This window comes from Phoca vitulina, unplaced genomic scaffold (genome assembly GCF_004348235.1).
Source record: "Phoca vitulina isolate PV1807 unplaced genomic scaffold, GSC_HSeal_1.0 scaffold14, whole genome shotgun sequence".
Lineage (NCBI taxonomy): Eukaryota > Metazoa > Chordata > Mammalia > Carnivora > Phocidae > Phoca > Phoca vitulina.
Genome location: NW_022589717.1, coordinates 29,393,451 through 29,405,802, shown reverse-complemented (window position 1 = coordinate 29,405,802; position 12,352 = coordinate 29,393,451). Strand labels below are relative to the sequence as shown.

At 44.0% G+C, this 12,352-nt stretch overlaps 1 protein-coding gene across 1 annotated transcript; it reads left to right on the top strand.

Moving 5' to 3' along the window:
• The first annotated feature begins 696 nt into the window (after positions 1-696).
• On the top strand, positions 697-9,145 carry SFRP2 (secreted frizzled related protein 2). The gene is made up of 3 exons (XM_032413039.1): positions 697-1,436; positions 3,866-3,946; positions 7,983-9,145. The coding sequence occupies exons 1-3, from the start codon at positions 938-940 to the stop codon at positions 8,285-8,287; spliced, it is 885 nt and encodes a 294-aa protein (XP_032268930.1). The 5' UTR covers positions 697-937; the 3' UTR covers positions 8,288-9,145.
• Positions 9,146-12,352: the final 3,207 nt, after the last annotated feature.

Genomic DNA, 12,352 nt, shown 5'->3' with positions numbered 1-12,352 from the left:
CAACGTAACAACCCCAACGTTTTATTTCCTTTTCCGCGTAAAAGTTTTGCTCGCACGACTTTATTTATAATTCTGATTTTTAAAAGGGCACGGGGAATCACACCGTATGGAGGTGGGCCAGGCTGGGAACTGTGGCTGGAGATGGGAGAGGAAACCGAGCTCGCGGAGGCGACCTCGAGCGAGCAGGTCCCGGGCGCGAGACGAAGGCACAAAGAGCCCCAGGGCTGCGGCTCTCGGCTCCGAGAGAGGCAGCTCCACCGCGCAGCGCGGGGGTCGAAGCAGAAACTTCAGGCCGGGGTCAAACAAACCCCGACCTGGGCCTCGCAGGGGGCGGAGCGCGTTCCCGCCGGGACCTGGTGGCGAGGCCGCCCATCGCGTCCGCCGCCGTTACCCCATCTCCTGCAGCCCGCGCTCCGCACGCCCACCGTGGCGCGCAGCTGCCAGGCTTGTCTGTTTGTTTGTTGTTTGAAGCAATCCTGGAGCACACGATCAGCAGCATCTGAAGGGGGTGGGGGCAGAATTTCCTTCCAGGGAGCGCGTGAGGGGCATTCTCAACGGAAAACCAGACCAAAAGAGTAGTGACCAACCCTCCTCGGATTACTCTCCACTGGCTCCTCCCTTTCTCCCCCCACCTCCAGATTTGCATAAAAAAGGCCAAGAAAACTCTGGCTGGGCCCCAGCAGCGGCTCACTCTGCTCCCCCGGGTCGGAGCCCCCCGGAGCTGAGCTCGGGCTTGCCGCGCGAAGCGGAGCGGACAGCGTCTCTCCCGCGCAGTCCTCCCCGCGCCCGGCGTCTCGGCGCTCCCGTCGCCTGGTCGCCGGCTTTCCAGGCCCCCGAGCCGCGCGGAGCAGAGCGAGCCGGCCGGGACGAGCTCAGCCCCGTCTGCCTCCCGCTTCCCCGACTCCGCTCTCCGCCCCGCGGGGGTCGCGCGCCCACGATGCCGCAGGGCCCTGGCTCGCTGCTGCTGCTCGTCCTCGCCTCGCACTGCTGCTTGGGCTCGGCGCGCGGGCTCTTCTTCGGCCAGCCCGACTTCTCGTACAAGCGCAGCAACTGCAAGCCCATCCCGGCCAACCTGCAGCTGTGCCACGGCATAGAGTACCAGAACATGCGGCTGCCCAACCTGCTGGGCCACGAGACCATGAAGGAGGTGCTGGAGCAGGCGGGCGCCTGGATCCCGCTGGTCATGAAGCAGTGCCACCCGGACACCAAGAAGTTCCTGTGCTCGCTCTTCGCCCCTGTCTGCCTCGATGACCTGGACGAAACCATCCAGCCGTGCCACTCTCTCTGCGTGCAGGTGAAGGACCGCTGCGCTCCAGTCATGTCCGCCTTCGGCTTCCCCTGGCCGGACATGCTCGAGTGCGACCGTTTCCCCCAGGACAACGACCTCTGCATACCTCTCGCTAGCAGCGACCACCTTCTGCCGGCCACCGAGGAAGGTAAGCCTTTCCCCGTATCGCCACCCCCCACCTCCGGCCCCACTTCCCCGCCCACACCCAGTTCCGCTGAAGGCTTTCTGGGGAGAATCTCGCGGCCCACACCCCACATCCCGATGTGTCCCCGCCAGGGGTGCCAGTTTCAGGTGGGGCAGACGCTCTTGCCCTCGTGTGTCATCGTGACAAATTTGAGACACCACACACACACACACACACACACACACACACACGCCTCTCATTCCCTTCCGAGTTACACCAATTGCTTTCTTAGAGACAGTTAAAAGAAAAAAGAAAAAACGAAGAACTGAAAGGCGTTTTTTCCGTAGAGATATGCAGTTATTTTTAAAGATGTTAAGCCCTGGGGCCACAATTCTGAGAGCGTTGGAAGTGGTCCTGTGTGGAGTTGGTAGTGAGCACCCTGGCCAAGGACTCCTCGCCCAGCCTCATGCAACACGTTCTTACCACCGGGCAGAATTCTAGGCACAGAAACATTCCCATACAGGCAGGATAGCCAAAGTGCACAGATAGTCTTTTAGGGTATTTTTGTTGTTGTTCCTTGCCGACTTAGGTTTTGGAAATAAGAGACGGACTGGCTCGGAGCAAGTTGAAGATTGAGCACTGGTTGTACTGCTTGGGTATCTAAGGAAGGGGTCATAAAGGGAATCTCCAGGAATCATTTTTCTATCACTAATCTGCCTGTATCTTAGGAATGGTTTTAATTAACTGGAGAAAATCGTGCAAAAGAGAGTTTCCCAGGTTTTTAGAAAACAGAGGGGGAGGTCCTGTGCAAAAACCTTAAAAGCAATGAAAACCTCATGGGTTCTTGATATTCTTCTTGAAAGAAAAACATACACAATGTGTCTGAGCTGATTCAGGTCCCCCTGACATGGAAAGAGAGCTTCCTAATCCCTTGCAGGGCTCCAGCAGCCTCTCTCTTTCAATCTTTAATTGTTTTTCCTATAGCCATCCTTGGTTAAAGAAAATGCACAGTTGTTTAGCAATCTTTCCTGGCAGGCACCTCGAGTTTGCAATCATCTTATTGGTTAGATTTCTAATTTATTGCAAATGTTTGGCATATTTCAAACATTTGTCCAACATATACCACAGACCAACCAATACAGGTTAGTAACATTTTATATACATTCCTAGAGCTCCTAATTGGAAATGTTTCATTTTGTTTGAGTGAGAGGAATTAAAGACAGTTTTATGTGTGTTACTTTTGTTTTTATTTCTTTCCACCATCAGCACCAATATTATAAACTACATTTCTCCAAATCGCCATTTTCCCCCTTCAAAATAAAAGTTTATGGTCTTCAAAATATGCCCTGCAATTTTTCTAATTTGATACATATCTCTTACATCATGAGTCACAAAGTTTTTTTCTGTAAAAATTCAATTTCTTGTTAATGAAAATCAAATTTTACCTAAATTTTAGACCTAGCATTAGCACATTTATAAATGCAAGAAAGGGAATAGTATGTTTTCTTTTTTCCCCCCAAACCAGATTCTTTTAGAAGACCTTTTAGTAGGCTCTCCGATCCTTATGCTAGCGCGTATTCCCGCATTTGGTCAGACCCCCATAGACAGTTTGCTTCAATTATGATTCACTTCAGAAAAAGCTTTGGGTTTTTTGTTTGGCTGATTGTTTTTTTGATTTGGGATTTTTGGGGGGTGGAGGGTTGTTTGTTTTTGAGAGTTTGAAATGGACAAAGAGGAGCAAGAAGAACCTGACCAGGGAGGAAGATAACAATAAATAAAATAAATAAAAGCAGCTTGACTCAGCCACACACTTGACAGAAAGCACACGGGTGATGCAGAACCAGTGAGAGCAGGCTGCTGTAGTTGCTGAGGTGTGTTTCCAAAGAGAGAAGAGCCCCTAGGTAACCCCTATAAGCACTAGCCACCTATCCCTGTCCAGACTTGAAAATATCGTGAAGGGACCTCCCTGAGACACAACTCTCCTGAAGAGTCCAGCAGAGACTGAGCTGCACTGGTGTCCTGCAGCCGAAAAAGACAATCTTGTGGCATATTTTGTGGTAACCGATTTTCCAAAACCCCTTGAGATTCTTCTGGGGCGTTCTCTTCAGAGAGGCTTTGGGAGCAACTTTTTCAGGGACAGAATTTGTTTGGGGGTGGGGAGGAACAGGTAAAAAACCAAATCCCTCTGTACACTTTGCCCACAACATTCTTTGGGGGGGGGGCGGTGATTTGTCATTTATTAAACACAACTATAGGCATTCTTGTTTTACCCATCAAAAAACAGGAGTCATGGAAGACTTTCTTAGGAATGAGTAGTCCTTTTCAAAGGAGGCAGAGGCTGGGGTCTTACCATACAATTGCTACTCTTGTCTGGATAAGCCCCTTTGAGTTGTTTACAAATGCCACCTGCTGTTTCCCTTGTAAGCAAATTTACTAATTTTTCACATTTCTAGCTCCAAAGGTATGTGAAGCCTGCAAAAATAAAAATGAGGATGACAACGACATAATGGAAACTCTTTGTAAAAATGATTTCGGTAAGTAATATACCTCCACCAACAAAAGATTTCACATTCAGAAGTTTTATTTACTAGTAAAACTTAAAGGAATAAAGATGTTACTGGATAAGACTTGGGTAAAATACCATCATAGCTCATCTTTCCCAAAGTCCTCTAACTTATTCTATCACAGTTGCCTCCCCATTTAACTATCTTGCCCTGAGTTGTATCTTTTTAGGTGAGATTCGTTGTTCTGCTAAGCAATAATCAAATAATGAGAATTACTCAAATTAGGAATTTTCGATGGCACATTTTTCATTTCACTTTGGCTTTTCTTGCCAGTAAGCATAATTTTGGGCCATGTTCTCTTTCAGTCACTTGATATGAGTACCAAGAATAGAAACATGTAAATATTAGCCTCAGCAAAACAGATTCAAGGCATTCAGTTAGCCAAAAGTAAAAATTTACTCCACCATCAAATATTTTTACCTTATTCACAGCCCATAACACTTTGCTCCTTTGCATTCCATCACTAGTGACTATGTGACTAGTGACTACATCCAAGGTACTGGTTAATAATTTGGGGGGAGGAGTTCTTTAAATTTAAAAAGAAGAAGAAATAACAGTTTAGGAATTTACATTGGCAAAATACATGAAAGGTGCCATATGACATAGTGCTTGGGGACAATAATGTGTGTGATTTGTTACCCAGGTTCATAGTGTGTAGGTCACTACCCTTAAGAGAGTATTTAAAAAGAAAGAGGAATGGAGACTGTCCACACAGAGCTTCATCAGCACCTCTCCACTGTCTTGAGGGCCCCAAGGTGAGGGCAGCTAGACACAGAATCAGTGTTAACTTTGGAGTCAGGAGTGGCCATGAACTTCACCCAGACATTCACTGGGACATTCTTGTCTTCATCCCATTCCAAGAGTAGGCACCTTTTGATGTTTTTGAGAGGCTGGTATCCTTTAAAAGTATTCAGGCAGAAGGTTGAACTTACTGGTAAGCAGATACGGTTCCTGTTCTAGCCAACAATAATGGGGTCTAACATCTGTATTAACATTTCTGTGTACTCAACAAAGTCCTTGAAACTGAGAGAAATCACTTGAGCACTACTGCTGGGGGCTGCCTTCCCACTGTCTCCTTACAACTTACCATCCCAGCAATCTCAGACCTGATCAGGTCCCTGGAACTCTGGAAACAATCCAATCACTGTTCCTTACAACCCTGGGTCTCTTCCAGAAGTGTCCTGGGTTTAACTTTAGCTGATCCTAGAACAGCCATAGCTTTAGAAAAAACTTCACACTGCCAAGGAAGGGAAAAAGAAAGGAGGCAATCCTAAGTCCTAACCGATCTATCCCCTCAGGAAGAACCACAAATGGGATGATAGGGTTTCGAATGTCTGTATTTAAATATATACAACTGTAAGGAGTAGAGAAGGCCAGGCATGCTGGTAGCAGCAATCTCAGATCTCCAGAGCCTTACCAAAACACACTTCTGAGCTTCCATGCTACAAGATTTGATTAAGGGGAAAATAGAAAAATACAATTTTAATAAAATGTACATTAAAATGTATATAAAATATCATTTTCTTCTGGTAGCTTATGTCCTTTGCGCTAGATTTAACCCAGATCTCTCTCCTGACTTTCCATGAAAAAGTTGGTCATATCAAAATGATTGAAATTAGGGCAGATGCATGTGCACACACACACACACACACACACACACACATTAATACTTGCTTTATGGCTTCCCTTACAAAAGCCCCACTTCCTAAGGATGTTCTATCAAGACCCAGGCCCCCAAAAAAGTGTGTGTGTGTGTGTGTGTGTGTGTGTGTATCCTAGTGTTCTCTCTCTTTAGAGGAGAAAGCCTTTCAAAACAACATGGATATCATCACATTTAAGGTATCACACACACAGATTACCTCGCAGCTATGTTTTCTATTTCCCCACACTAATTTTTGTCCCAAAAGGGATAATGAACCTGAATTGTAGGAAGTGCATCATATACTCCTGGTTTATAAGCAGCATTCTATATTGCCTCTATACTTTGGAAAGTAATGGAAGGGTAGAAGCAACAAGGGTAGAAATCTAATTTACTTAAGTCATCCACGAAAGCATCACCCTCTTTCCCCACTACACTCCTGAAGTACAGGGAAAATGTAGGCCTCCTTATTGCAATGGTAAAAGTACCGGTGCAGAAAGAATAGCCCAGAGCTGCCTGCCTATGCATCCAACCTGCTGTTGGATCAGGTTACCATTACCCCTGCCTCCTACCACTTCCTGCATCCCCACTCACATCTTCCAGGGCAGGAAAAGTTATTTTAGAGCTTTGATTCCCTACATTTGGCCCCAGCTGAAAATCCAGGGAGGAAATGCCTGCTGTTTTCGCATGGTGAGCTTTTGCAAAGTTGATTATTTTATAGCAAGAAAAAGATAAGTAATAAATCTTCCTCCTGGTGAAAAGTAATGGTTTTCTGATGTGTGGAGCTCACGAATGTTTAATTTGACCAGGTGCTCCATCACGAATGTTCTATCTGTGTAACATATAATCACTTCTCCCACCATGTAACCTTCCCACCCCAGGCCTGATGCAGAGACGTCAGGAACATGTGACATTTCCATGTGACTTATTCCATGACTTAAGTCCCATAAACCCTGAGAACTCAGTACTACGGTTTAGATGCACATCAGACAAAACAATGGTTGGCCAAATCACAGCATCCTTGATTTATCTGGTTGAGCTTCATTCATTTCCTGGTTGGCTGGAACAGCCATGGTTAGTCAAATTCCCTTTCTGAGATAGAGAGAGAGATCCGCAAAGCAGTTATACACACACACACACAAACCCTCTTCCTCTATGACTAATTTAAATAATGCATTAAACTCCATCAAAGTCAGGAAGTGCCATTCACACATCATCTATACAGAGCACTTGTCATTGTCATTAAGAGTCTTAGGTTACATTACAATTGGGCATGTTCATGTCCCAAACAGGACCAGAAACTTAAGAGACCACAATAGTGTTAGAGGAGGAGGTTTGGGGACCAGCGTTCTGACAACCTGACTTAGCCAGGACACAACCTAACTGGGTGACCTCATGTAAGTCACTGACTTCTCTGGATTTCAAATTCTTTGTGTATCAACAAGAGATTTCAACCGAATGATCCTTTCCAGCCTTAAAATTCTACCCTTTCCTTGCCTTCATGGAGTCTTGAAATTTAATTCCAGCATGTATGTTTGTAGGGTTTTCTTTCCCAAAGCCGACTGTTCATGACTGTAAAATGTGTCTTTTATAGTGAACCACTTACTTTTGGTCTTAGCATTCTAGTGAGTCTACATATACATTTTGGAAACGGTACATATATGATCTATAAACGCCTTGGCCTTGGACAGGCAAATGATAGCAGATGAGAATGAGATCTTCAGAAAAACACTTTTACAGCTAAACACGTTGTGCTCTTAGAGTCTTGGATATTTTTTCTCCTAGTTGCTTTACCAAATCAAATGCAGCTGCTGTAAGATCAATTCTCCTTCCCTGTAGTCTGTTCTTTAGAAAACAATGATTGGGTGATATAATTTCCTTACAGGTTTGTCCAAAAACCTCTCCAACGTAATAAATTGAGTTTAAAGTTTATGGCCACAGAAGGATCATGTTTCACCTAAGAGTCAGGCATTTCTTTTCATGCTGAAGTTTCCAATAGGGGAAGTCATTTGTTGAGGAGAGCGCAAACCACATGCAACCTACGTACAAACACAAGAAGAACACAAGGGCGGTGAGAAAGAAAAGTTAATTGAGTCCCGCAAAGAGATTTTTTGAAAGGATGGCTGATTTGAAATAAAGTGCCTGGCAAGCCCTTTGAGGCTTTAGAAATGAAGCCACCTGCTGCCCCCAGCTCCCAACCACCCCCCCCCCAACCTGCAGCCCCTGACAGTCTCATTAGCTGCAGGAAGCTCTTCTTCCCTCCCCCCAGGCCAATCACACAAATGAAATGGGGTGAGGAAAGCTCCCACTCTAGACCGTATTCCCTTCTTACAACTGGTGTGATTCTGTCCCCTCTTGTCTTCGTAGCACTGAAAATAAAAGTGAAGGAGATAACCTACATCAACAGAGATACCAAAATCATCCTGGAGACCAAGAGCAAGACCATTTACAAGCTGAATGGTGTGTCTGAAAGGGACCTGAAGAAATCAGTGCTGTGGCTCAAAGACAGCTTGCAGTGCACCTGCGAAGAGATGAATGACATCAATGCGCCCTATCTGGTCATGGGACAGAAACTGGGTGGGGAGCTGGTGATCACCTCTGTGAAGCGGTGGCAGAAGGGGCAGAGAGAGTTCAAGCGCATCTCCCGCAGCATCCGCAAGCTGCAGTGCTAATCAGCCCCCCAGGCCAGCTCCAGGGCCAGGCGGACCATTTCCGCTCTGGGTCCTCAGCTCTCATTTCCCAAGCACAGGCCTTGCGGCTCCAGCCGCCAGCCTGGAGCAGCTTCCCTTGCCTTTTGCACGTCTGCACCCGCAGCATCTCCTGACTTATAGGGCCTTAGGAGGCCTCAGGCACGAATAGCTGTTTTCATATACAGGAAAAACCCACCCAGATCTTGTAGAAATGTTCAAACTAATAAAATCATCAATATTTTTATGAAGTTTTTAAAATAGCTCACTTTAGTTTTGAATAGGTACAACTGTGACTTGGGTCTGATTGTTTTGTTTGTTTTTCTGTTTGGTTTGGGTCAACTGACTTTCACTTTCAGCTGAGGTTGCTGTAACGTGCAAATGGCTTCATTTTCCTACCTGGCCCAAACTTTTGTGGGTCACAAACCTCGTTGAGATAAAGCTGGCTGTTATCTCGACATCTCTCCACTCCAGCCTGAGACTCAGAGCCTAAGTCTTATAATAATTCACCTGTTATTTTACACCCTCCTTGGGGACTTACCACAGTAGCATGTACTGCATTTCTGGGTAGAGTACTTCCAGTTATCAAAAGCGCATTAACCATCATAGCATGAGTTCTTCGAATAAAGGGCAAAAGAGATTCTATAATTGACCTGAGTACTTTAAGCTTTGTTTAAAACATTTTTTTACTTTATTTTGCAAATTAAACCATTGTAGCTTACCTGTAATATACATAGTAGTTGACCTTTAAAAGTTGTAAAAATATTGCTTTAACCAACACTGTAAATATTTCAGATAAACATTATATTCTTGTATATAAACTTTACATCCTGTTTTACCTACTGCCTGTCTTCTGTCTTTTCTTCTTAGTGGAAGGAAGTGGGAAGGCCATGTACAAGAGTGGTCGCCTGCCCTGTCCTGAGCTCCAGCCCTCCCACGGTTTGAAGGGTCTGTTTCTTAAGTGACTCAGGAAAGTGTCCCCCGCACCCCCGCCCCCACTGCATACCACCTGGCTGCTGCCTTGTGCCTCGCATCTCCTACACATTTTACCACTGCAGACCCTGCGGGGAGGCAGAGATTGGCAGGCTTTGCGAAGGACTTCCCTGCTTTTGTCTCCTCTCAGCAGTTCAGCCGCAGCTACTCTGCGGCACTGCTCTAAACCTAAGGTTCATGAGTCTTACAGTTGTGCTTTTCGTCTCCTGAGATTTTTGTAATGAAAAGAACCCATTGCAAGAATGTTAGTTCCTTCTCCACTTAAACTCTAACCCTTAGATACAGAGCCCTGATTTGAAAGATATTCGCTGGAAGGCAGGGGGGAGCGAAGGGATGGTGAAAAACTGGCATCAGGGTGAGAAGGGGACAGACAGACCTCCAACCATATAATGTCCATTCAAATGCTTCATTGTTTTATGTGAGAACCTCCATAGAAATTCTATGAAGTGCATGCAGACACTAAGGCTCAGAGGGGCTAGAAAGACAGCTCCTAAGAGGCAGAGCCAGGGCTGAAACTCAGGCCTTTCGGACAACAAATTCTGTCTTCTAGTCCACCTAGGACTAGAGTACAGAAACATGGTGGCACTTATCTATTTAGCAAATATTTATTAGGAATCTGCTATGTGCCTTGTCCTGTTCTAAGTGCCGGGGATACATACATGAATCCTTGTTCTTATGGAGCTTATATGAGGGATTATTTTATAATAATAATCACAATTACAATTATATATTTATAACTTATCAGTTATATGTATATATATATATATACTCACAGGTAATATGTGAGAGCAACAGAGTGTCCCCATCAAATCTGAAAATTTTCCTGGCATTCATGTGAAGCCTTTATCTGATAGCATTTTATTGATTTACTTTAAAAGTTTCCTGAACATACATCCATGACCTCTCTACAGTACTTCAAAGTCTTCTGGCACCAAAAGTCAATATTGCCCACTACCTGGGCTATAGGATTCCGACAATCCTTTCCATTTTCCTCTAAGTTGCTACTTGACTGTTTCTCATCTGATTCCACAAACTCAAGATAGACCCCCTTCCGACAAGGCACCTCTAGACTAGACTAGAAGAGAGATGCTCATGGATCAAGGCTAACACTCATTTTAAGCATTTCGAACAAGAGACCAGGGACCCTGTAAAAGGCAAAAAAGAGAAAAAGAAGATAAAAAAAAGAAAGGAGATAGTAAACCAAGGAATTAAGAATGAGAAGGGGGAAATATGTACAATGCATCAAAAACTAATGGAAAGCAGCAATCTGGAAGACACTGATGTATCTGAATGCTCCCCCTCCAGTCAAGTCAAAAGTCCCTTCCCATCTACTGGGAAGGAAAAGCCTCAGCTCTGAAGAGCAAGCGAATGCCAGACACGGCCTCTTCAGTCATATTTTGAGGAGCCAGCAGCACAGGCATCATTCCAATGTCTGCCTCCTGCCGTCATGCCTCTCTATGGATTTTCCAATACTGTTCCCATCTTGGATGCAGCTATGAGCCAATGAGACATGCCTGGGCAGGGCAGGTAGGTTTTTGTGTGATTTTTCATTCTGTTTGGCATGATGGTTCAAATATATATGAAATATATATTTATTATTATTGAAATAATCATGTTGTATTCTTAATTACTTTTCCAACTGTCAGATTTCTTTTACAGGCAGATGAAAACATGAATGTCCATCCATTACTGGAAGAAGAGAGCAGGTAATCAGAAGACACTGGATTTCTGCATTTCCTAAGATGATCCATGATCTGTTAATAAACTGATAAAAGGCTGCAAGTAGGGGATCAGCTGAAACAGAAAAGTCAAAAAATCTGAAAACTACGTATCTACTATGCATGTAATTCCTCTTCCCTTTCCTAAATAACTTGAGAAATGATTTGTTGTACAAGAGCAAATCTATAAAACTTTTTTGAGCAGCATTTCCTAAGTGCATGAAGGACAAAGGTTCTATCCATGTGCACACATCAGTGTATTGAAATTCATAGGGTTAAAAAGAATCTAATGTTATCTAATAGCACCCTCCATTCCTCATTGTCTGTTCTCTCATCCAATGACAATTTGACAGGATTTTTTACTTTCAACTCTTGTTTACTATCAGGTGTTCAATGTTCTTGATGAGGGAAGAGGATCACCTTGAAAAACAAATGCAGGCATATGTATCCCTCATGCAGTTACTACCTCTGGATTATGATTGTGATTTTTGCCAATGAAGCACACTGCAAACTAATTCATTAACTCATCAAAGATTTACTGAGCACCAATTATTACCATGAATTTATTCATTCAATAATATATTGAATGCTTTCCTGCATGTAGGCACTGTTCGATGTAGTGGATACAAAGTGATTCTCCTCCTTCAGCTTATATTTTGAATTAGGAATCATATTAGGCACTGGAGATAAGATAGATCCTGCCCAAAGGGAACTAACAATTCAATAAGGGGGAAAGGCATGTAAACAAATAATTCTAATACTCTGTGTTAAGAGGGAGATGTATACACGCCCAGGGATGGCACAGAGGAGAGAGTAGTTAACTCAATACAAAATAGAACGTTTGGTTCAGGTTGAGCTTAGGATCAGGGCAAAGATGCTTTCAAGTGAGCTGTACCAGAGTATCTTCTATTAGGACACAGTCTAAAAAATTCAGTATTTATAATCAGTTTTACATATTGACCAATCAAGTATGGTATTGTGCAATTATCATGCTGAAGGTATTATTCTAGATACTACCAATAAACCTAGCATAAGATCCATTGCTTTTATAATCCATAAAATTCCCAAATTCTCAATTACAAAACAATGGATCAACATTTAGCTCAGAAACAAATAGCAATTCAACATAATAAAATATTTTTAAAAGCAGCCCATGACTGTCCAGAGAGTGATGCAGATAGGTGGGTGCTAAAAAAAAATTTCAATTACTAAAGATAGCAGTTAATACAAATGGTGCTAGAAGAACAAATCAAAGGACTCAAATGCCACAAGATGTCCCAGTACAGAGTAATAATAATCATTTATTGGGGTGCCTGGGTGGCTCAGTCGGTTAAAGTGA

Coding starts and splice junctions, on each gene's coding strand:
- SFRP2 (XM_032413039.1), top strand. CDS start 938: ATGCCGCAGGGCCCTGGCTCGCTGCTGCTGCTCGTCCTCGCCTCGCAC. Junction 1,437..3,865: donor TCTGCCGGCCACCGAGGAAG/GTAAGCCTTTCC, acceptor TCACATTTCTAG/CTCCAAAGGTATGTGAAGCC. Junction 3,947..7,982: donor TCTTTGTAAAAATGATTTCG/GTAAGTAATATA, acceptor TTGTCTTCGTAG/CACTGAAAATAAAAGTGAAG.